Source organism: Denticeps clupeoides, chromosome 17 (genome assembly GCF_900700375.1).
Source record: "Denticeps clupeoides chromosome 17, fDenClu1.1, whole genome shotgun sequence".
Classification (NCBI taxonomy): domain Eukaryota; kingdom Metazoa; phylum Chordata; class Actinopteri; order Clupeiformes; family Denticipitidae; genus Denticeps; species Denticeps clupeoides.
Genome location: NC_041723.1, coordinates 18,249,204 through 18,274,442, shown reverse-complemented (window position 1 = coordinate 18,274,442; position 25,239 = coordinate 18,249,204). Strand labels below are relative to the sequence as shown.

The 25,239-nt window shown below is 41.1% G+C and overlaps 2 protein-coding genes and 1 long non-coding RNA gene across 11 annotated transcripts in view; 2 read left to right on the top strand and 1 right to left on the bottom strand.

Moving 5' to 3' along the window:
* Window positions 1-3: 3 nt before the first annotated feature.
* slc24a1 (solute carrier family 24 member 1) lies at window positions 4-12,424 on the top strand. 2 transcript variants are annotated; one of them, XM_028958908.1, is made up of 11 exons: window positions 4-161; window positions 544-1,855; window positions 3,158-3,220; window positions 3,831-3,939; window positions 5,322-5,372; window positions 5,673-5,753; window positions 7,177-7,268; window positions 8,438-8,692; window positions 8,782-8,871; window positions 8,981-9,147; window positions 10,543-12,424. In XM_028958908.1, exons 2-11 carry the CDS (start codon window positions 719-721, stop codon window positions 10,790-10,792), a joined length of 2,295 nt encoding a protein of 764 aa, XP_028814741.1. In that variant the 5' UTR covers window positions 4-161; window positions 544-718; the 3' UTR covers window positions 10,793-12,424. The 2 variants fall into 2 exon arrangements, with proteins under 2 accessions (XP_028814741.1, XP_028814742.1); XM_028958909.1 differs by lacking the exon at window positions 5,322-5,372.
* Window positions 11,612-25,239, bottom strand: part of dennd4a (DENN/MADD domain containing 4A) — a 31,535-nt gene continuing 17,907 nt past the window's right edge. For 2 of the 8 annotated variants that reach the window (XM_028958898.1, XM_028958902.1), the window contains 14 exons: window positions 23,739-23,889; window positions 23,013-23,135; window positions 21,911-22,054; window positions 21,308-21,412; window positions 20,341-21,212; window positions 18,729-18,954; window positions 16,104-16,195; window positions 15,849-16,024; window positions 15,367-15,532; window positions 15,064-15,282; window positions 14,827-14,947; window positions 13,810-13,966; window positions 13,662-13,726; window positions 11,612-13,558 (listed from right to left, as the gene is read on the bottom strand). In XM_028958898.1, the coding sequence (XP_028814731.1) occupies window positions 13,422-13,558; window positions 13,662-13,726; window positions 13,810-13,966; window positions 14,827-14,947; window positions 15,064-15,282; window positions 15,367-15,532; window positions 15,849-16,024; window positions 16,104-16,195; window positions 18,729-18,954; window positions 20,341-21,212; window positions 21,308-21,412; window positions 21,911-22,054; window positions 23,013-23,135; window positions 23,739-23,889 (2,754 nt within the window). In that variant the 3' untranslated portion in view covers window positions 11,612-13,421. The remainder of the gene's footprint in view (window positions 13,559-13,661; window positions 13,727-13,809; window positions 13,967-14,826; window positions 14,948-15,063; window positions 15,283-15,366; window positions 15,533-15,848; window positions 16,025-16,103; window positions 16,196-18,728; window positions 18,955-20,340; window positions 21,213-21,307; window positions 21,413-21,910; window positions 22,055-23,012; window positions 23,136-23,738; window positions 23,890-25,239) is intronic. The other 6 variants (XM_028958903.1, XM_028958905.1, XM_028958900.1 and 3 more) reach the window with 5 other exon arrangements.
* Window positions 14,916-19,543, top strand: LOC114767302 (uncharacterized). The gene is made up of 3 exons (XR_003742919.1): window positions 14,916-15,992; window positions 18,343-18,551; window positions 18,703-19,543. It is a non-coding gene; the product is annotated as an uncharacterized LOC114767302 (long non-coding RNA).

Genomic DNA, 25,239 nt, shown 5'->3' with positions numbered 1-25,239 from the left:
TATGTATAATGCTGATCCATTGTGAAGACCTGTCCTGCGGTGCGTCCTGGTTGACCTGAGCCGCTGTGCGCAGCGCGCACTCCTCTCCCCGCAGCTCCCGGCGCCGCTGCTGCTGCTGCCAGCTGCCAGCTGTGGGCACCGAGTCCAGTCACCCATTGCAGGTAAGATTTACTACTACTCTCATCCTTTAGCTAATAGTCATTTGTCTTACCGAGATTTATTCTTGAGGCACCATCACTGTCAGTGGCAGAATAGGCGCTATTAAATGATGACCAAATTGTGGTCCCCTTATGATAAAAAACAAAACAAAACAAAACAAATGTGGTTTTATCATAACCTGCACACCTATACCATTTTTGCAAGTTTTTGATAGCTATAAGATGTAGCTGCTATGTTGCACTTTAGCCAGGTGTCCTCAAGCAGGGCTAGAGAACCTCTTGAATAATAAAATATTACAAGTGGTTTGTGAAGAAACCACACAGAAGTCTGCAAACCTGTTGCTTGATCCTTAAAGCCGTTATTTCAATTCTGTGATCCCAACAGGGCTGGAGAACACACACACCAAGTTCCCAGAGAATGAGATGAAACACTCTGTGTCTGAATCTCTCTCTCCCCCAGCTTGTTTTGGGGGGAATCTTGGGACTTGTTGGATTATATAGCTCACATATGCACATTTGCACTCTATAGCAAACAATCACCTTTGGTTTGTTGGGGAACAATGTATCTGATGCGGAGAAAGAGACTTCAGCTGAGCAGGATTATATTTCTTCTCTCTGGAGTTCTTCTGTGCTGCATATACCAGCTGTCCATTAGAGCCAGGCTGCCAGAGCCGTTGTTGGAGGCTCAGGTTGGAGATGGCCCTGTTGAGGGCTTCAAAGTTGAACATACTATGGATGAGACTGGAAGCAATACTGCGCCCAACATCAGTACAAAAAAGCTGGACACGTCCAATCAAACAACGGAGGAGCCTCCATCAACAACGTCTGCCACCAAGCCACCAGTAGCAGCCATAGCGCCAGCAATTACAACAACTTCTACTACTTCTTCTATGACTTCTACTACCACAATCACACGGCCTACAAAGTCAACTCCATCAACAACATCCACAAAAGAGAATCCTCAGCCAACTACAACAAACAGGACGATCATTCACTGCATCTATGTAGATCCAGACCTACCCAAGCCCACTCCTGCTCCAACACTGGTGCCAATCACCACTCCTCACGCTCCCAGCACTACAGCCGCCCCACCCGGAGATACCCCACACATGAAGGGAGAATACCCAGAGGACATCTTCTCTGTGGAGGATCGACGGAGAGGCTGGGTGATCCTTCACATCTTTGGTATGATCTACATGTTTGTGTCCCTAGCCATTGTGTGCGACGAGTTCTTTGTACCTACCCTGGGGGTTATCACAGACAAGCTGGAGATCTCTGATGATGTTGCTGGGGCAACATTCATGGCAGCTGGAGGTTCAGCCCCAGAGCTCTTCACTTCTCTTATTGGTGTCTTCATTTCTCATAGCAACGTTGGAATTGGAACAATTGTAGGATCAGCAGTCTTCAACATCCTTTTTGTGATTGGCATGTGTGCCCTGTTCTCCCGAGAGATACTTCACCTCACCTGGTGGCCACTCTTTAGAGATGTCTCATTCTACATCCTGGACCTCATCATGCTCATCATTTTCTTCCTTGATAATTACATAATGTGGTGGGAGAGCATCATGCTAGTTGGAGGCTACGCCACGTACGTGTTCTTCATGAAATTCAACGTGCAGCTTGAGAACGCCTTCAAAGGGCAGCTAAGGAAGCACAAGAGCATCGTCAAAGTCATTGCAGTGGAGGAGCCTGATAAGGTGTGTGGCCCAGTTTTCACTCTGACTCTTATATTGTAACACATGACCTGAAATTTTGCTCACAGTTGGGTCATGTAATCCAATGCTATCTTTATGCCATATATGTGTGTGTGTGTGTGTGTGTGTGTGTAATATTTTTTTGTAATATTTACTATAATGATCATTATATTTTATACATAAATTAATTGGAATTTGGTTGCACAAGATACTAATAATTACAATAAAATACTATAGTAACAAATGGAACATACATCTGTCATTATGTCTTTTTAGTATAGCATTTAGAGAGGGCCTGGCAGAGTGCCTTGGACGGCATAGCAATCTTTGGTCATGGCGTGAGCAGATTACAGGGTATTGGTTTGATTTTCTAATGTTTACCATTGTGGGTACTTCCATGTGCATGCATGTGGCTGCCTTTGATTATGAAAGACGTGATAGAGAGATTTAAAGAGGTATATTTAGGCATAGTTTTCTTCAAATTAACCACATTAATGATTCTGTCTCTTTTTTTCTGATATAAAATTGTCAGTTTAGACCCTACATTTTGCTCAGTCTGCACATGATGGAAGAGAGGTTAGGAAGACCCAGATTTATACCCCTACACAAAACTTTGGAGTGCATTCATCTGTAATTGAGACCTGAGACTACACTGACACTCGTAACAAGTGTCTCACCTAAAAACCTTTTATTTACTTACATTTAAATGCATGCATATTTGCACAGTACATGAAAAATACATAAGATACATAAAATAATTATAATTTGATAATTACAGGTTATGTGTCACACCATCAAACCATCTGTTTGGGCTTCATTTATATTATAAAATGTATGTGTCTGCTATCACAATCACAGCCAACACACAGTCTCATATTACCAAGGCCTTAACAATGCAAAGCCAATCACCCACCATAACCTGAAATCCTTTGAGTGGCTACAGTGTTGCACAAACATGTCTTTGCACAAGTAATGTCTTTGGATCTTATATAGTTTAGCATCAGAGGGCTTCCTGTAGTTTTAAGGTGCCAAACTGCATCTTTCAAGGCATCGATAATATAGTCAGCATCTGAAATGACAGGATGCAAAGTAAGTAGAATGTACTGAATGTACTCTGAATAATCTTAATCATCAACACTGAAATGTGAACAAAATAAAATTGATTAGTAAAGAATAGAAATGAATGCAAATGTGAGACGTACATCTTTCATCAAACTGAAAGCTGTCTGTGTTTCATGAATGCTGTAACATGACACTAAATGTAGAGCTGCACTCGCTTTACCATAGCCATTTTCCTGTTTTCAGGATAATGGAAGTTCAGCTGAGGACAATAGACCTCCTGGGCCAGAGGACAAAAATCGACTGAAGGTAAAACAAACCAGAACATGTTCATGTCTTTGATTTCACCTTTCACTTCTGCTCTTGACTTATATGCCTAAATAACAAAATGTTAGTGTGTTTGTTACAATTGTTATAACAGAAACTTGATTTCTTTTGAGAAACATCATTAAGAAGCTTTCAATGAATCTGCATTAATAAAACGGCCATGGTTCTTGGCAGTTATGGGTAAATTAAATATTGAAAGTGATTAGTTGTCACATGTGACACACCACAGCACAGCACCCAGTGCACACAATGAAATGTGGTCTCTGCATTTAAGCCATCCCCTGAGGGATGCAGTGGGCATCCATGACAGGCGCCTGGGGAGCAGTGTATGGGGACGGTGCTTTGCTCGGTGGCTGGGGATTTGAACCGGCAACCATCTGATTAAGAGTCAGCTTCTTTACCTGCTAGGCCACCACTGCCCTGCTAGGCCACCACTGCTCCTTGAATTTAGATTAAGTGGTGTGTGTGTGTGTGTGTGTGTGTGTGTGTGTGTGTGTGTGTGTGTGTGTGTATATATATATATATATATATATATATATATATATATATATATTTCGTGACTGTGATGATGTGACTGTTTTTCTTTGAACAGTTGAAACCTGCACTGCAGCGAGGAGGAAGTTCAGCTTCCTTACACAATAGCACCATGAGGAGCACCATCTTCCAGCTGATGATCCACACCTTAGACCCACTAGGAGAAGGTAGAAACTCACTCACTTGTCAGTACTCTTGTTTTCTGGTTTGCACTGGACCGCTGGGATTGATATAAATATAGATTTTATACTGTTTGTGGCATTATGATCTTCATGGCGTAATACTGAGAATCTGATTAAGTGATTTGTAGCACTATTATCCTTCTTTTTTTTGAATGTCATGAACATCTTTACTGATGTTAGCCATGCTTTTTCATGTTGTCAGAAACATATTATGTATAAGGTGATAAGTATAGATCTAATGATATTACCACAGAAAATGCTTGAAGATGACTGAAGTCCATTTGTCCTTCCCGTTGTAAAAGGGATTAACAAAGTTTCCAAAAGGCAGCACTAAGTCCAGCTTGATACTAAGCAGATAAATGCCATTCTCTCTCTCTATCGCTCTGGCCTGAGATGATGAGTGAGGGATGACAGATGTTTAAATTGTTCATATATGAAATATTCATGTGAATAATGTCACAATTACAGCCTAGTAGAAGAGTGTTTTTTGTAGTTGGGAGTAGGAAGTTTTCTATTCTTCACCACTGCAAAACGAAATATGTATAATGTCAAATAAATCAGAAGGGAATTTGCTTTGTTGGTTTGATAATGTAATTTTGCATGGCTGGATAGATGTGTCACAGCATTGTCACCCTCAGCTGTGTTTGGTCAGAGTACAGGTGGAGTGGGTTAGGTGTGTTTACCGCCGTGATCTCTCGTGAAGGGGGTATGTGAGGGGGTCTCCATTTAGTGCTGACCTTCAGTGTCCAGGACCAAGTTGAGAGGGCTCCACTGCTGCAGCTCATTAAGCTGCTTTTGATTGAGCTCATAAAAGCTGGATAAGGGCCAAGCCTCCACCAGCACAATCCCTTCATCTCACTAGTGCTCTCTCTCTCTTCCACCGTGTGTACCCTAAAAGTGAAAGCTGATCTTATTGATCCCTGTGATGCTTTGTGTCATACAGATTTTTTGTTTATAGGTATAACTTTTTTCAGCAATAACAATATCGCTGTTGATAAAAAACAATGGAAAATTTTCATTGTCAAACTCAAATCAAGTTAAAGCAAAGGCACATTTAATTATTCCGGTGATATACCTTAAGTAGTACTGAATTCAATTAACATGTAAATTGTTTTTAAGATGTGCTTTGAATGTTAAAAGTTAAAGGCAATTCATTATTAAAATGCAGTATTGTTTTGAAACATGATATTTTTGTACATTCACATTCTTATAACTTTGTTAGAAGTTATATCACACAAAAACCATCACTCAAATAAATCACTAAAATACAACCTCTCTGCTCATTAACTCTGACTTTTATGTTCTGAGATGTTGAATGTCAGATTATGGCTTTTGTAATTATGTTATCATTATCGTTTTTTCATTAGAAACCATATTTAATAGAGATATAAAGCCTGGCAGTTCATTTCAGGGTGAAGGTAAGGAACTGGGCCTGCCGCAAGATCTGTGTGGTGTCTGTCTGATGAATGCATCTAATGTGTAATCCTTTGAGCTTGTAATACTTTTGTGGCTTATTGATTTTTATTTTTCCTGTAAATGAGATGGTTGCTTTACGTTGTTGTATTCCATTGTGAGTGCATGTCTGTTTTATTGCTGGATCACCTTTCAGTCACCATGAGACATTATTGAGAACTTTAGAAGACTGTGAGGATTACAGGCATGTTATCATATCTGAGTGCTTTACAAAAAACACTGACTTGTCTCATTTTGCTTCACAGTGAAATTCAAAGACAAGGCTCAAATTCTGAATGATATGGCCAAAGGCAAAGTTGAGAATAAGGAGCAGGCAGAACCTTCTGGTAAGTCTGTCTTTTTGGCCCTGTGGCTGTATTTGATTAGGTTTTGCTCAGGGCTTTTGAATAACAGCAACCTCATTGTTCCTCCTCGCAGGTGAGATGTGTCTGTGTGGAATAATGATGAGCATAGCTTCCTCTGTAGAAATAGCACACCTGCTGCTGCTGTGGAGTATCCAGGATGAAAGGGGGAGAGGGAGGGATCTCTGCCAGTAATCTGCCCCATTGTCTCCTCTCATAAAGTGCCTTGCATCATCCCCACCACCCCTTTCATTTTGGGCCCAAGTGCTGCTTTACACATTAGCTGTCATAATAACTGAGCTGGACTTCATGCATTAAACATGAGATGCTGGATCAATGAGGCTGATGTGACCCTCATCGGCACGGTCCCCATGTGCTTCTCTTTACCTCACTATTTACTGAATTGAAATGCATGTACTGTTAAATGGGTGTTCTGTATTAAAAATATTACAGTAAAGGATATTCAAGAAATATACCATACTAAATATACTTTAATCTAATATATTTATATTATTTATTAAATAGAAAAGTACAGTGCATCCGGAAAGTTGCAACCGTGTCATATTCACATGTAACTGAGGACACTGAAGCTGGTTTCTCTGCATGTATGCACTGTGTGGTTTATTTTGCTTGTGCAAAAAAGGACCAACATAAAAGAAAGTCTCTGGATGAGTAAGATAATCATCCAAGCATTCCCAGCAGACGAGGTCAGTAGGGCTAAGACAGAATACATGTTTGTGAATGAGAAATACAGCAGGATAGTTGCTTAAATAATTTTAATGGTTGTAACAGTGAGGGACAGAAACATTAACACAAAAAATACAAAATAATGCATTTCAAAAAAGCTATAAATTAATTAGCATTTCCATGAATTTTGTTTCACTTATTGGATCAACCTATTTGTGCGCATCTGCATTCTGTTTTGTGAAAATAATCAAGTAGAAGCACAGCTCCACAATGACAAATGAGCATCTTGTTTCCTGTCTAAGACTCTTACTCCCCTGACTATGAGAAACTAGCTGCATCTTCCCAGTGACAGCGCTCCAACTAAGGTCCCACTAATTTACACTTTTCCAATTTGGAGAATTACCTAGATTTGTCTGCCTGTTAAATATGTAGAAAGGCAATATCTATTGAATAATATCAATTTATTGTTAGATTAGTTCTGTTTATTTTATCTGTCTTTTATTACCCTGTGAGTACTGAATACATCCATTGCACATTGTAATGTTATACTCAACATGTCTTGAATGGGTGTATAACTCGAATGGGTGTCTTTACACAATATCCGTTTTTGATTTTTTCCAGAATAAAAAGAATGTATAAAGGTTCTTCCAAACATCCATTTGTGCTTGTGCAGATGATATATGATTTGATCTCTGTTGTGTGATTGTATGTAAAATAACAGATGAAGACCAGAAAACTGAACAGAAGGAATCTAAGGAAGCCGCACCTGAAGGAACGGAAGAGGAGGCAAAGGAAAAAAATGATGGAGGGAAAGTAAGAGATAATCTGGGCTTCAAAACCCTTAATTAAAGTTTTAGCACATGAGATTAGTTATCATTAAAAATATTACAAAGCTATTTTAATTTGCTTTATTAGAAGTCTTGGTTAAGAATCTCATTATTCATGTGATAAGACAAGTGGATAACCCTAGTACAGGGTTAGTTAATTGTTTAATCAATACACTGTATCTGGCATATTAAAAACCATTATATAATTACTCAAGTGATCGAAAGAGCAGGATAATTGTAACAAACACACTAAACAGGATCCATGTGTCATAGTGATTGCTGAGGCAGTGGGTGCGTGAAGGAGAAGGAGCTGATAATGATGCTGCCAAGGTTGCGGGTTTGACTCCCGTATGGACCATGTTTCATTTATGGAGCACTGGTGGCCTAGTGTGTAAGGAGGTGGATCCCTATATGGAAGGTTTCTGGATCCCGGCATATGATAATGTAAATCCTGACCCACTGAGGTGCCGCTAAACAAAGTACGAAGGTACCCCACACACTGTTTCCCGGGTGCCTTTCATGGCTGCCACTGCTTGCTAAGAGTGATGGTTAAATGCAGAGAACACATTTCATTGTGTCACTGTGTACTGTGCTGCAGTGTTTCACAATGACAATCACTTCACTTTCACTTCAAGAAATTGAACTGTTACAGATATAAAGTTCACCAGTATGTATTTTTTAACACTGTAATGATGTATATACTGTTCAAAGTTTTAGGCAGTAGTGAAACTAATTAAAGGTTTTTCATCTTATCAAAAGCAACTCCAGGAAGGGACAATCTAAAAATGCACAAATAAGGATGTAAAGTAATGTAAAGTTTCGCAGCTCTGTACACAAATGAATAACAGGATCAGTCCTCCTTGAGATGCTCAGGGTTAAATATCTTGCTCAGGGACACAATGGTAGTAAGTGGGATTTGAACCTGGGACTTTGTGGTCTTCTGGCTCATAGGTAAGTGTGTTACCTGCTAGACTACTAAATAAATGGCGGTTTGGTATTCAGACCCTTGCACAGGAATTTATATTAAATTTCACTGCATTTTAAATCTGTATGCAGGTTTACAAATTGGATATAATTCAGAATGATAATTATTAGCGTTCTTGTAGACTATTATCACATGCTCCATTATAGGTCTGCTGTTTCTCTCCATTTCAGGAAGACCAGGAAGCAGAGAGTCAAGGTGAGGCAGAAGTCTCGGATGGAGGCGAGGAAGATGACAGTGATGATGACAGTGATGATGACAGTGAGGATGAGGATGACAATGAAGAAGATGAGGCTGAGGAAGAAGAAGCTATTGAGGAGCCTTTGTCTCTGGAGTGGCCAGACACTAGACGCAAGCAGGCCACGTACCTCTTCCTGCTGCCCATCGTGTTTCCGCTGTGGCTCACGGTGCCTGATGTCCGGAATCCTGTAAGAACTTCATTGTAAAAATAAAAAATCTGAAGGTTACCATGTGTACCATGCTGTCAGGTACATTTATAATCTTCTTCATTTTACAGGCATCCAAGAAGTTCTTTGCTATTACATTCTTAGGCTCTATAATATGGATTGCTATTTTCTCCTATCTGATGGTGTGGTGGGCACATCAGGTTTGAATCTCTATTTTGCCTCTCTTGTGATAATTTTACTTTTGTTATTTGCAATATATTAATGATGTGCCTAAACAACTTTTCCATTGATCACTGAGTTCTTCTTCAGGTTGGTGAGACGGTTGGCATCTCAGAGGAAATCATGGGTCTTACTATCCTGGCCGCAGGCACGTCCATCCCTGACCTCATCACCAGCGTGATTGTGGCTCGGAAGGGTCTTGGGGACATGGCCGTATCCAGTTCTGTGGGCAGCAACATCTTTGACATTACTGTGGGGTGAGTTGGAACCCCAACCAATGCACAACTACACACACCAGCCACAACAGGTAAAGTGAATAATACAGATTTTCTCATGACACTGTTATACATCAATGGTTGGCTATACCAGGGAGCAAGTGAAAAGGCTGTATGGAGATTTTTATTATTATTTTGTATTTTTTTTTTAAGTTGTCTGGGAATGGTACAGTAAAGACACAGACTGTGTGACTCATTTATTTAAACGTGCCACACATAACAGTCAGCTCGGGTTCAGCTCGGGCTGAATTCTAACAGGCCGAGTTGGTCCTGAGTTGGTCCTGACTGCTCACAGAACAGCTCACTCACTGAGCACTTTCAAACGGCAGATCTTCCTCTTTAGGGAATATTTTGATTAACTTGTAACCTTCTTATTGTCTGACTTATGTATAGAAACTACAACAGAGTGAATAAAAGATTGTATTCATAGTTGAGGGTCCTAATTAACCAGAACTGATCACTTAATTGATGGTAACATGAAAGCACATTTGTAAGTCGCTCTGGATAAGGGCGTCTGCCAAATGCTTTAAATGTAAATGTAAATTACAGCTCTACTATAGACTCTATATAGTCTGCAGTGTAAAACAAGGAGAATAAAACAAAAACCTACAACTGCTGTTTTTGCAAATAAAAGTTTATAATTAATTATTTTATTCTTTTAATATGTGTACATAACTCCACGTGTTCATTCATAGTTTTGATGCCTTCAGTGAGAATCTACCAATGTAAATGGTCATGAAAATAAAGAAAACACATTGAAGGTGTTAACTTAAAAGCACGTTGCAAGTCGGTCTGGATAAGGGTGTCTGCCAAATGCCTTAAATGTAAATGTAAATGTGTGTCCAAGCTTTTGGCCTGTACTCTATATGGGAAGGAATTTGGGTTGTGGAGGTCCTGACTTGTCTTGGACACAGGCAAGGGGGTATTCAGGGAAAAAAGATTGGGAACCACTGATTTAAGGGATACTATTGTGGCTTATCTGTGTGTAATCTGAATATTAACACTTAGTTAATGAAAGATTTAGACTTTTTCCACTTTTTGTGCTCTGCAATATTGGTATTTTGACCTGATCTCATTATTCATAAAGACTACAGAACATCCCAGGTACAACAAAACTTCAACATCCCTCCAATGCACACAGCACCTGCATTGTGAATTCAATTCCCATTATTTAAAAAGTTTAAAACAATGTTTTGTCTTGTTCACCTTGTATTTTAGTAGACTCTTCACTTTAATCCGCATTTCACCTCATTAAGTATTTCAATTGTTATAAATAGGCTATACATTAATAGATAATATACAATTATAATGTGTAATGTAGTTTGTGGTAGGACACCCACATTTAGGTAAATTCACACACATTATTATGCTCCCCAGGCTGCCGGTGCCCTGGCTGATGTTCTCCTCCATGAATTCCTTCGCACCGGTGGCAGTCAGCAGCAACGGACTCTTCTGTGCCATTGTACTGCTCTTCATCATGCTCCTTTTTGTCATCATTTCCATCGCATTCTGTAAGTGGAGGATGAACAAGATGCTGGGATTCACCATGTTCCTGCTCTACTTTGTGTTTGTTGTACTGAGTGTCATGTTGGAGGATCGCATCATCGTCTGCCCCGTGTCCATATAACAGCCCCCCTTGATTCTTTAGCATGGACTCTTGTTGGATCTTCCACTGTAGGTGCTTAATTTCCAGCTTTATTGAAGGATACTGTTGATGATACATCTGGTGCAGGTTGCTTCAACTCCACTCCTGGAGAGCCACAACCCTGCACAGCTTAGTTGTTTCACCACGCTTGATTCTGCTCCAGAACTAGGTGGTAATTAGCAGAGACGTGGAACCAGGTTGATTTAAAAGAGGGGAAGCCCAAAATGGAGATGGCTACCCCCCCCCCAATCTAGTGCATCTTGGTCTTGCTGACATTGATTGTAAAGTTTGTTTGTCATTACCTCACATCACACATCTCAGTATGTTCATGATAGGAATTTAAATCATACTGTAATTTAAATTCTGATCAGTCTCATATTTTAGAACAAATCTTTGTGCTGCTGATATCAACAGCAAATTAAAACATATATTTCAGAATTGCAGGGCTTATCACATGATTCTGGTTTCAGGCACAGGCATATCTGCAAAAAAAAAAATGAAAATGGTTTCTCTTGTCACATTGTCTGCATCCCATTTGTCTCATTTAGGTCCCACATGTATGTAAAAATATGCAGTCATGTAAGAAAACCACATTTTTTAATCTTGCAATGAAATTTGCAAGATTACACATTTCATTTTTTTGATGTAAACAATTTTTTCCATCCAATTTAGTAAATGTCTAAAACACTACAACATATTAAGAAATGTTTTTGAGTGTCATTTTGTGAAATTCATATCATAGTTAAATTAGCAATGTAATGTATGTATATAATCATTTCTGCAAAAAAAGTGAAAATTGTAGCATTTTCATAGTGTTTTTATTTACATTATTCTGATTCAGATTCTAATTAGTCAGATTCTAAACTAATGCACATACAAATTTAAATAACAAGAATTAAAAACAGTAAGTCATATGTGTAAGTGTATAAGACAGTGGCCCAAAACTGAATTAACAGTATCATTTACAGTCACAAACTGGTTATACAATAAGCTGTTATAAAAAAATTTCATTTCATCATTTTACTTCATTATATTTTTAGCCTTATGCAAAAAAGCCAGGTAACCTGCCACTGTAACCTTCACATAAAAAGTCAAAAGGCAACCTTTTTTTTTGTTTTGTTATCTTTGGACAAAAATGTTATCTGGCAGTCATTTTATTATCCCTTCATGTGGTTCAGTGCAAGTCTTTTAGCCTAATTTATGAAACCTTAACCGTACATGTTCAGTAAGTTAATCATTTTCCTCCCAACCCCGATATGCTAAAAAATATTGTACCAGTTAAAGATTTTGGTAAACCAGGCCATTATAAAGATTCTCCACTTCATAACCAGGCAGCACTACTGCTATCTCAGCTCACTGGAGTACTCTTGATGAACGCATTGCACAAAGACAGACACATATGAGAAGTGTTTAGCAGTGCAAAATTAGTTATGTACTAATATAGCTGTGCACGTGTACCTTTACTGCAGATCAGCTCACTGCTGTCACTATGTTAAATCCACAACTACATAGCATCACATTTCATGAAATTGTACCATACAAGATGTTGCCTTTGAGAGGATAACAATAATTGTTGTATACTACATATTCCATTAAAATTTACAGCAACAGTCAGTTTTGGATTGGTTTTGACACTTCCAATACCAGTTCCAGTTCTAGAAGTTCAGTTCAGTTCAGTTCTCTGCATATAATTCTGATTTCTCCAGGTAAGGTACATAAAACATAAGTCTCCATTTGGTCTTATTCTGTAAGTCAGCACCTGTGGTATGTCCAGGATCAAGACACTCACAAAAGACATCAAACGCCACTGGTCATCAGGACCTCAATACTCTGTAAACACAAACCGTGCTCCCTCAAAATAAAAGCTGACATTATGAACTTTTTCTGTTTTTACAAATGAATATATAAGCAATTTAATCAAATACCATAAAATATACCTGTATGATACATTTTCTGCAATACATCGATACACTATGTACAGCATAATGTGTGTTTAACATTTAAAGACAAGTGCCCCTGTGGTACCATTAGAGTGGAATGTGAAAAAGCTCCGAGTTACTATTGGGTTACATTGATTGTGCTTATCTATTAAGTGCTTCATATCATATCTCATATATATATATATATATATAGAGAGAGAGTTTAAAATTGAGTGTCATAATTGTTGGTCTGTAATTCGTACTGGTCCCAGTTCCCATCAAAATTGCAGTCAGCCTCAGCACTGCAATACTGCTCCTTATCTCAAGTGACAGTGCCATTTATTTCCTGAGTGATTCTAATATATTTTTTTTTGTTTTAAAGAGTGCAGTGTAGAAAGGAGTTTGGTCAAGGTGGTGGCATGTGAGAGCAGAGTTCACAATTAACACACACACATTTAAACAGGAAATACTGACAGGCTTGTCACAACCTCTGACAAATCAAAAGTAACAGTCACAGCAAATGTGTGGTGTTCTCCCTCATGAAACAGGTGAGAATGGGACTCATGGAAGTAGCTTTGGTCAAATGTAACCAATTGGGCAGATGTAGAACAATCAGGTAACACCCCCCCATACCCACAACTTGCTTGGAGTAGTCTCAGGTCTTTCAGAAGGTGGACTGGTCAAGGTGAGAGTCACAGACTGGGCAGCCCTACAGTCTTGCGGCATTCCATCACCCCCGCGCTGGGAGGCCGATCACAGTTGTGTGTCAGTTTGACCTGACTAGGGGTCAGGCGGTCGTAGGCCATCTTATATTCACGGTCAAAGGCATCTGTGTCACAAAAACATAAAAAACAAACTGCGTTAGCACAATTTTGCAATAGTGATCACCAGAATGTGTCTACAGCACAAAATTTCAATCAAATGAAACTTACCAATATTAATGCTGTTTTTGCCCAAAGCCACCAAAGACAAAAACAAAATCTCTCTGTATAAACTCCTGTAATGAGACACAGAGCGTTAAAGAGTCAGATGAATGAATGACAATGACTCCATGGTGGAAGAATGTGACCCCATCCTCACCTCTGTCTGCTGAAACTCAGCTTCTCTCCCAGCAGCTTGAGGACCTGGCTCAGGGGCTGGTACACTTCGTTCCTTTTGATGCTCTTGACCACGCTCTGCAGCAGCTCTGTACTCGGCAGAAGCTCACAGCCGCCCTCCTCCCACTGTGTATTCACACCTGAAAGCAAGAAAAAGGGGAAGATGCACAAAACAGGCCAACTCCCAGATATACATTCCCTCTCTAAGCATGAACCAAAGACATGTAGAGCTAAATTTAAAATATCCAAAAAGACATACTTCATGATGCATGCTGACATCTGACATATAGACTTATTAGGCCATCAAATTACAGCCCACATTAAATATGTTTCCAAACTTCTCTTCTTCTCTATGTGGTGGTTCTTTGGCATAGTAGGTAGAAAATGGTTCTGAGCTTTGATGGGCACCTCTTGTGAAAAAAGGACTGGCACAGTATAAACTTTTCACAAGGCTCTAGTTTTCAGGTGTGGGCAAACTACTGTTGGTACAGAATTGCCCAAATGAAATTATGACTGCTCTCATTTGACCTTGTCCATGCAAAAATGGAACTAAGGAGACACTAGCCACTTGCAATTAGGTTTTGCTTTCGTTTATGGTGCAACCAATGTCTGGAATTGCGGGAAAATTGACCATGATGTTAATAAACAGAAAAAGACCAATTCTTTACAAAGCAAAAGAGATGTATGTGTTGCGCAAACAAGAATAATGTGTCAAGGTTTCACTGAACCAGGAATAACATGCAACACATCTCAACATGCAACATTTAACTAATTACATTAATTTCCAGCACGTTTCCTTTCCTGCTTAAGCTAGCAAGCCTTTCTCTGAAGTGAAGGGTGATCAAAACTTCATATTTACACCGGAATGTAAATATGAACACAGTAATGTCTGATAATTCAATGTGGCCCATTGGCTAAAAGGATTGCACACCCCTGCTTTATATGGACTTATTACTACTGTACTTAAGTTAGTTGGCAGCTAGTTGTTATATTAACTTACCATTCAGCTTTTTCCATACCATGTAGCAAGGCGGGATGGGATCCTGGTGGAGTTTGGGGTTGTCCCACAAAATCTGTACCAGGACGTTCCTACTGTCCTCTGAGCTGCTGGCCTGAGGCACCTACAGAAGATCGAATCAAAACGGATTACATGTTTCTGCATCAGCTTAATTATTTTCAGTCTAAAAGTTTGAACACATTTCTACATTCAGATGGTTCTGCTAGCCACTGGACTCACAGGTTCAGCGTGTTGACAGTGCTGGGAGCTCAGGATTAGGCCAGGCAGGCAGCTTGGCAGCTCTAGCAAGCGGAAATACCACACCAGGTTCCAGAATACTATGGGGTGGTGATCCACAATGGCGGCTGAAGAGAGTGCCTGGTGACCCTCGTTTTCCAGTAGGCTCTCCAGCTCCTTCCACAGGACCAGTGGGCTCAGGTAGGGCACAGTCACGAGTTCCTTCATGAAACATTCAGCATTTATGAAACATCAAAGCATAGTAATGATGTGGCAGAGACAAAAAGACAAAAACATTCTTCTTACTGTTTTGGTGGAATGGCTGAGAGGACTGTCTGTAGAGGGCTGGAGGCATGGTGGGACTGAATCCAGGATGAGTGAAGCACTGGAGTCATTGGGTGTAGAATTTTGCTTACCTTCAGACTGGCCCTCAGTCTGAGAGGCAAAGACTGTAGAGTCTTCAGAAGAAGACCTGAAGATGCATATCACAAGATCTGTCTGTGTGACACAACTTTTATAGGGCCCTTCTTGGCCCTATCTTTAATTCTGAAATCTGTGGAACACACCCATTCCCGCTTTTTGTTCCATTTAGTAACTAGATGGTTACAAATGGACTATGATTCTGTTTCATGTGGTTTTAGTCTAAACAGGTAGAAACAGCTCATAAAAGGTCAGTGCTAGGTTTGGGTAAAGTTGTATGCCAAAAATTTGTAGCATAAACACCTTGTAATAATTAGTGTCCGATTATTTATCAAGCTTCAGAGGAACAAAAATGTACATATGCCGACCTTTTCTGGTCCTGCAGGTCTCTGATCTCCACGTTGAGGAGTGGCAGGAATGGGGAGCCACAGAAAGGGCAGGTGCTGTTGAGGTTGGAGTCATCAGCAGTCCAGCCGGCCATGATCTCCTCATTGTACACCAGACACTCGCAGGTGTTGCAACATGAACAGCTGGATAACAGCACCTGAGAAACATCCAGTGGCTCTTAAACACCCTTCGCATACTGTGCTTTCTGTCATGAATGTAAAAAAGCAGACACTCACTTCAGCAGCATAGACATGGAGGATGTTTGCACGGTGGCTTTCTGGAGATGAATCTGCAGTCAGCGCAAGTCTGGAAAGGGCCACAGAGGAGCCTAGGAACAAAAGGGCAGTTCAGGAAATCTGAATTTAAGAATGCATCCTACAGTGCCTAAGCAATGATTGGTGCAGAGAAGGCCAAAAATCTTTGAGCTTGGCCAGGGTTGGGATGTAATGGAATATAAACCTGAAATTAGAATACAGGTTATACTAAAAAAAGAGTGCATATTAAAGGTAAAATCAAGGCTGTTTTAATGCATTTATATGCAGCAAAACATTATATGGAACATACAGTGGGTTGCAAAAGTATTCGGCCCCCTTGAACTTTTCTACATTTTGTCACATTACAGCCACAAACATAAATCTATTTTTTTGGAATTCCATGTGAAAAAGACCAATACAAAGTGGTGTACACTTTGGTGGAACGAAAATCCTACATGATTCCAAACATTTTTTACAAATAAATAACTGAAAAGTGGGGTGTGCATAATTATTCAGCCCCCTTTGGTCTGAGTGCAGTCAGTTGCCATAGACATTGCCTGAAGAGTGCTAATGACTAAATAGAGTGCACCTGTGTGTAATCTAATATCAGTACAAATACAGCTGCTCTATGACGGCCTAAGAGTTTGTTTAAGAGAATATTGGGACCAACAACACCATGAAGTTCAAAGAACTCACCAGATAGGTCAGGGATAAAGTTATTGAGAAATTTAAAGCAGGTTTAGGCTACAAAGAGATTTTCCAAGCCTTGAACATCCAACGGAGCACTGTTCAAGCGATCATTCAGAAATGGAAGGAGTTTGGCACAACTGTAAACCTACCAAGACAAGGCCGTCCACCTAAACTCACAGGCCGAACAAGGACAGCGCTGATCAGAAATGCAGCCAAGAGGCCCATGGTGACTCTGAGATCTACAGCTCAGGTGGGGGAATCTGTCCATAGGACAACTATTAGTCGTGCACTGCACAAAGTTGGCCTTTATGGAAGAGTGGCAAGAAGAAAGCCATTATTAAAAAAAAACCATAAGAAGTCCCGTTTGCAGTTTGCCACAAGCCATGTGGGGGGGACAGCAAACACGTGGAAGAAGGTGGTCTGGTCAGATGAGACCAAAATGGAACTTTTTAGCAAAAAAGCAAATCGCTATGTCTGGCGGAAAACTAACACCGCACATCACTCTGAACACACAATCCCCACTGTCAAATATGGTGGTGGCAGCATCATGCTCTGGGGGTGCTTCTCTTCAGCAGTGACAGGGAAGCTGGTCAGAGTGGATTGGAAGCTGGATGGAGCCAAATACAGGGCAATCTTGGAAGAAAACCTCTTGGGAGTCTGCAAAAGACTTGAGACTGGGGCGGAGGTTCACCTTCCAGCAGGACAAGGACGCTAAACATAAAGCCAGGGCAACAATGGAATGGTTTAAAACAAAACATATCCATGTGTTAGAATGGCCCAGTCAAAGTCCAGATCTAAATACAATCGAGAATCTGTGGCAGGATCTGAAAAATGCTGTTCACAAACACTGTCCATCTAATCTGACTGAGCTGGAGCTGTTTTGCAAAGAGGATTGGGCAAAAATTGGGCAAAAAGCTGGTAGAGACATACCCTAAAAGACTGGCAGAGGTAATTGCAGCAAAAGGTGGTTCTACAAAGTATTGACTCAGTGGTCTGAATAAATGCGCACACCGACTTTTCAGTTATTTATTTGTAAAAAATGTTTGGAATCATGTATGATTTTCGTTCCACTTCTCAAGTGTACACCACTTTGTATTGGTCTTTCACATGGAATTCCAATAAAATAGATTCATGTTTGTGGCTGTAATGTGACAAAATGTGGAAAGGTTCAAGGGGGCCGAATACTTCTGCAACCGAATGTATTATATGGAAAAAACATTATATGGAATATATTCAGTATTGAGCAATCACTATTTTGAAAGTATTTGCCAACAACTAATGATGAAAATGATTTTGCATAATGATGTATGCCGCTGTCTATATCTTTACTGAACTTCCAGTCCCGTTCTCATAAACATGCTAATGAGATTAACCAGGGCACAACTACCCTCCCAGTGCTGCTAATGAAGAGTGCGAGGCTTACCACCAGTGTGTGTGAATATGTGTGTGTGTGTGTGTGTGTGTGTGTGTGTGTGTGTGTGTGTGTGTGCAACTGTGTCAGATCCAGACTGATTACAGAGCTCTCCTGCAGGCCACACAGCCATGCTGATTGAAGACATCCAATCAGAGACCCACTTCAGAGCGAGCCAGACAGGACACCCAGAGGACACCAGGTTGTCTGTCTGGTGCCCTATTTGCGATCAGCAAGGCAGACAAAAAGAGGAAAACACAATCCCCCACCAATACATAACAACATGAAAGCCTGGGGAGAACACAGGCAGGAGCTTGGAAAGGTCTCTGGTAAGTGGTTATGAAAAATGAAAACCTGCTTCAAGAATCTGTTTCGAACAGATAAATGCTTCCACTAATCAGAATTAGCTTTAATGGACTGAAAGATTTATGGTCTCTAATCAGGCTGTGGCACTACTTCTGTTTATGCTTGACCTGACAGGAGCAATATAAGATGTGAACACCCACCATTCAGGGACGACCGCCGGTAGAGTCTAGGTGGTGCTGTTGGGCTTTCCAGGCTCTGGCTGACCCTGCGAGGACTCCTCCTGGGCCGTGGGACTGGAGGAGCACCGTCCCGTTTGGGGGAGGTAAATCCATCTGGGTCAAGGCTGTTATCCCCCTCAAAGAGAGACAGGCATTCTGGGTCACATGACCCTGCAGACGAGATACTGACCCGGTCTGAGTTCAAATCCTGCAGAAGAAGAAACAGAAGACCTCACTTCATGTATATTTGGTATTGAGTTAAATAGGACCAACAGCGAATTGCTTGGTGCACAGTGTTCAGGCCTAAATCAGTCAAAACTATAATTTAATTTCTTAAAAATACTCAAACCATACCTGCAGAGTAAACACTATGACACACGAGGTTCTGTAGTAAACAGAAATGCAAACAAGAAATGATTCATGAATTTCTTTTCTCCAGTTAAAAAATTATTTCCTGTATACAGTGCATCCGGAAAGTATTCACAGCGCATCACTTTTTCCAGATATTGTTACGTTGCTGCCTTATTCCAAAATGTATTAAATGTTTTTTTTATGTAGAAAGTCAACTTCAACCAGTAGCTCTGACCAGTAGCTATTTTAGATTTTGCCTCCTAACTTATTTCTTTCAAAATACAAAGCAGATTTTGAGGCATTTGTTACATTAATAGCTACACGGTTGAGTTTGTTGAGGAGTAAGTCTTCTGTTCCCCCTTTTCAAAAAGACTCTGTCTTTTGTTAAAGTTGAACTCTGTAATGTTATACTCTCAAGTTCCTGAGTGTTCATTTTCCAGAGTGTTCCTGAGTGTTTCCTGTGTTGTTTATGTCTGTTTTTGTTTATGTCTGTTTTTGTATGACAATTGCAATCTAGTTCCATTTAACATTTGGTGATCATCTGGTTTGACTGTTGCTGTACATAATGTATGTCAACTGAAAGTGAAGTGATTGTGATACACAGCAGCCAGCACATGGTGCACACAGTGACAGTTGTCCTCTGCATTTAACCTATCACCCTTAGTAAGCAGTGGGCAGCCGTGCTGAGCAGTGTGTGGGGACGGTGCTTTTCTCAGTGGCCCCTCAGGGATTTGATTATGGGGCCGTTTCCTTAGCCCCACTAACTGGATATTTTTATTTAATTTTTAATGTTTAATAATTATTATTTGATTTGATTGTTTACTGTGTATGTGTGCAGGCTTTTTTTCCTCTCAAAGGTGTGCAGGCTTTTTTTCCTCTCATTAATGCTGAAAAAAAAAAACACACACACACACAGGCCAAAAGTTTGGACACACCTTCCCATTCAATGTGCTTTCTTTATTCTCATAACCATTTACATTGGTAGATTCTCACTGAAGGCGTCAAAACTATGAATGAACGCATGTGGAGTTATGTACTTAAACAAAAAGTGGAGACCTGGCCTCCACAGTCACCGGACCTGAACCCAATCGAGATTATAATTTTGAGGCCTTCAGTGAGAATCTACCAATGTAAATGTTTTTTTTTCCTCCTGTATTAGATTCTTCAATATATAGTCTCCATAGCCTCCAAATGTTTGACTTGTACAGTATCTAAAGGGAAATGCTAAATGCAAGGTGTGTACCTGCTGCAGAGAGGTTTGGGAAGAGAGCCTGGAATAGAGGCGACTGGCCTTCTCCGCCACGCCCTTCCCAGCTGACAGGAAACTTGTCTTGAAGACGTCCAGGGTGGGCGTGAGCAGTGAGTCCATGGAAAATGAGGATGGGGTTTGGGAGGGGGAAGAGGGCGAGATCAGGGAGGTCGGCCGTTCCTTCTGCCTGCACCTCGGTGCCCCCTGAGGGAGAGAGGGTGAAGAAAAGAGGCGGCTGCGGGGTTGGGGGTGCGAGTATGTGTGGTGGAGGCGGGCTTTGGATGCAGACATCTGGCTGGGGGAACTGAGGGGAGATGGGGTGCATTGGCCCTTGTGGTCCAGGCAAAGCGAGCGTTGGCTGCCCGGACTGTTCAGGTTGTTCATGTAGAGTTTGATCTCCTCGGCCAGGTGGCGGCGTGCTGTTGGGGTTCCTGGGTTCTCCTCCTTCTTCTGGTTCTGATTCTCCACCATCAGCATGGACAGTGGGTCGAAGCCTGTCTCTATGCCAGTTCTCATGGTCCCGCTCATGCCACTGCCACAGCTAATGCTCCTCTCCACAGCCACTGTCTGCCTCAAGTTTGCAGTGCTGCCTCCAGAGCTGCTCTCCATGGTAACGCTGCTGCTGATGCTTCTCTCCACCTCCAGCTTTGTGCCTTCTGGCTGCTCCTTACTCTCCAACTCCTCCTCTTCTTCCAGTTCCTTCTGGTTTGTACTGGGGGTGATGATCAGAGAGCTGGGTCTCACAGGCCTATGTGCAAAGATTTCAAGAGTGTTGGGCCTTTTGCTCTTCGGCTCACATCCAGAGAAAGAACTTGCGTTGGGACAGTCCACCAGTGAACCAGCAGGTGGCCCAAATGATGAACCTGCTAGGAATTAAGAAAATAATGAGGTATTAACAGCCAAATGTGTTTATGCTTCTGAGAGGATATTACATATTTTTAACAATGATGTGTTTCCTGACCAGAGCTGTTATAGCAGATACTGGCAGAGCTGTGCTGTGCAGTGCTTGCAGTGAGGTATGGATGATGGAGAGATTCCTGGTCTGATCTGGAGGCTTCATTTACTGCTAAGAGATGTCATTCGTTTCTGCATTTATACTCACTAGACACTGTGTTAGCTGCCCAACTTGATGCACTCATATGAACCCCATACCAAACAGTGTCAACATCAAAGCTGTTTGGAAAACTATATAATGACCCAGAACAGTCATTTAGCCAGTAATGCATGGAGTAGTTGCAGGCTGACTATACATCAGCAGTTCGACAGGTGTTAATATTATTGAATTTTGTGTTACACTGTATTTATATGAAAAAGCAATATAAATAAAATTTTATAGATTAATAGATTTGACAACAAAATAGCACCAAGCACAGGGTTGCAGTAGACAGGCATCGGGTCAACAAGAGTGACATTTCATTTCAGAAAACATTTAGGGACAGAGTGATCATTCACAGCATTTATCAGATGCCCTTATCCAGAGTGACTTACAATCGGTAGTGACAGGGACAGTCCACAATGGTATTAAAAGGGGTTTAAACCTGTGGCTTTGTGGCGAGTGTCTTACCTGATTGGCTACTACCAGCCTCACAGGGGCTGGAATATCTGGAGTCTCCCTCTTGCTCCTTCACTTCTGAGTCCTGCTCCTCAGCGCAAACCAGTCGCACCTCCTCTTTGGACAGGGAGTCATAGCCCTGGTCAGACTGACCACCTGTTACAGACATAAAAACACACTAGTAAATATCGTTTAAGACATTTACATTCACAGCATTTATCAGACGCCCTTATCCAGAGCGACTTACAATCAGTAGTAACAGGGACAGTACCCCTGGAGCAATTTAGGATTAAGTGTCTTGCTCAGGGACACAATGGTAGTAAGTGGGATTTGAACCTGGGTCTTCTGGTTCATAGGCAAGTGTGTTACCCACTAGGCTACTACCACCTCCACCTAACAAAATTTACAAACATTTACATATTGTTCAAGTGGCACACAAACACAGATAATATAAAAAATTAACTATTTAAAAAGATTACACAGTTTAAAAAATAGCTATGAGAATCTCTCACAAATGGAAACAGGCTAACATGTATTAATGCATGTTAGCCCGCACACACATCTTAAGAAATTCTCCCCAAAATAGGCTTCTGAGTCACACAAAAGCCATTATTGGTACGTGGATTTAACATCAGCATTACAAGCTGCCTCCAGAGGAGAGCTAAAATAACACCATTAGTCATTCTGGCCCCGCCCGCTCCACTCCATCTTTCCCCTGCAGATCTCTGTATCTCGATCTCGTCTCCTGCTCACCAGATCTTGTGAAGCTGATGCAAATCTGTCAAAGTTTTCTGTCAAAACCTCTGACTGGCACTCTCTACAGCTTTTACACTTTCATCCAGCCATGCAGCTGTAGAAATGTCACCTTCTTAATGTGTGTGTGTGTGTGTGCAGGATTAATGAAGAGACAAAAAAAAAAAAAAAAAACTTGACAGAGTATTTTTTCCCCTCCTGTTTTATGTGATCATCTTATGAAAGCAACGCAACTACACAGAGACTAAAAATGTGCAGACAGAGAAAAGTGATAAACTGGAAGGAAGAAAAACAACACAGATGAGTAATGATGCAGGAATGGAGACAAGGACAACAGGCAAGCTCAGTAATCCTACAGAACCTGTGCTTGATCTGTCGTCGCCGGAGTCCATCTTTGTGAGGTCGGTGTCGAGGGAGCCACGCTCGGCAGAATCATTCGTGCTGTCCAGGCTTCCGTGACTGACATTGTCAAGATCGCTGCCATCTGCACAACCACAATAAAATTGGGGAAACTGTGTAAGCCCTCCAAACCAATCAGAGGACAGAGCATCAAGCAGATTCAACAAGGACACATACTTACCAGATTTCATTTACAACAATAACAAAAAAAGTGCTGATGCTTGACCACATGCACAGAAATATTTTGTCTAGACTTTCAGGATGCTGTTTAATTTGGGTGCAGAACCAAGACATGCTGTTTCAATAAACGCAGCCTCACACATGTCTCCCTGTAATGAGGCGTTAAAGAAAGGCCCTGTTGGGAATAGGAGGAGACGACATCCAGAGCAGGCTGTGATCTATCTCTGCTCATCTAAATTGGGCCTATTAATACTGTGCTGTGGTAGGGAAACGGGGGCTGGTGCAACTCGGGCAGGGAAAGAGTTTTATAACACTGGAGCAGCAAAAAAAAGTTCTCCTAGCTAATGGAGAATGAGGATAGCTGTTAATAGCCTTTGGTGGAGAGTGGGTGTGGGAGTAAGGAGAGTGGGATAAATTATGAATTTTGTTCTTTTCCAAGGTAAAACTAAAGCAGCATGCTGTCCAAGGAAACCTGGTGGAACCTGGTGGAACCTGGTGGCGTCTCTACCTGAGAGCTGAGCCTCTTGTTCCTTCGGGACGGCTGGCTGCCTCCTCCAGACCTGTTTGAACTGAACCACACCCAGGAGGACGTTTCTCAACTTGCCCCACAAGAAGTAACCCCCCCTGGTGGTGGAAGGCCATGTGCTCTCCAAAACAGCCTGCAGAAGACAATACAAAGACTGTGAGACACACACAGCCCACACAAACATACATAGATTAAGAGAGTAATTCCACTGTGCAGCCCTCTCATTATCTTAAATAGCTTGTCATGCTTCGCTGTAACGACCAACTGTAATTACCACGAAAAGAACTGGATCAAATCTCAGTTGGACCAGTGTGTGTGGGTGTGTAAGGGTGTGTAACTGTGTGTTCACGTGTATATCCTAATTAGCAGGCAGACAGGATGTTCTCCTCTGGAGAGAACATTTCTATAATTCTGACTGTTTTAGTTTTTAATATGTGAATGATTATGTAAATGATGAGAACATCTAAAACCCTGTCTCTGTCAGAAAGTGCTAATTATCTTCTCCCAACGTATTCTACTCCGTTTAAGAACTGGACAACTTTGCAGCAAATTAAGGAGGCAATTATAACTTTTCTTTACTTAGTAATGAACTTTTACTAAATATTTTTTAACATGAGTCCCCATACCATAAACTGGACCTTTCATCTGTTGAGCTTTTGTCAGGATTGGCTCCAGTGGATAAGAAGCACCGTGGTTCTGGCTCTGACATTTTCGTGGACTCGGTCATGAACTTGACCTTGCAACTGTTGAGTGTGTATTTTGAGTTCTGGCAATCGCGCCACGTTTATTTATTATTTGTAATAAAATAATAAAGTGTGAACGATAAATACATTTGTAAATAAATAATAAAGCGCTTTCTTCCCCCGTCAGCTCGCCGACGTGACAGCTTTACCGCACAGTAAATGTTGTATGAGGGTGTATTTGAGTGATGTCCCCCACCCTAGGTTCAGCTATTGCTTTTGTCCCTCCCATTATAGTTTTTAATCACAAATATCTGTAACGGTCTCTTTGCTCTAACTTAATGTCATCCAGACATCAATCTAATTCAGGGCTCTAGAAGAAGTGAAGTGTAAGCGAAGTCATTGTCATCGTGAAACACAGCACACGGTGACACAACAAAATGTGTCCTCTTCATTTAACCATCACCCTGAGTTAACAGTGAGCAGCCATGAAAGGTGCCCGAGGAGCAGTGTGTGGAGACAGTACTTTGCTCAGTGGTGCTTACCTGCTAGGCCAGCACTTCCCTAATTTGGTTCCAAATTCAGCCTAATTAAAAAATCGGGAGGTCACACCGTTGTGACCAGCCATTTGGGTGGAAAAGAAAATCTCTGTAAACCTCAGACTTTGCTTTCGTTGCCACTGCAACCAGAATGTAATCGGCAAGACCTAGTATTCATTTCACCGCCTCAACAACCATTTTAACTCTAATCGAAATGCTCACCTGACCACTCATTTGCCACTCATGCCCAAGTAAAATGATAGA

What these genes read in the sequence shown, in the direction of transcription:
- slc24a1 (XM_028958908.1), top strand. Translation starts at nt 719, where the DNA reads ATGTATCTGATGCGGAGAAAGAGACTTCAGCTGAGCAGGATTATATTT. An exon ending in CAGTTCATTTCAGGGTGAAG is followed by an intron (nt 5,373 to 5,672) that starts GTAAGGAACTGG and finishes TTTGCTTCACAG; the next exon opens with TGAAATTCAAAGACAAGGCT. An exon ending in ATCTTTGACATTACTGTGGG is followed by an intron (nt 9,148 to 10,542) that starts GTGAGTTGGAAC and finishes TATGCTCCCCAG; the next exon opens with GCTGCCGGTGCCCTGGCTGA.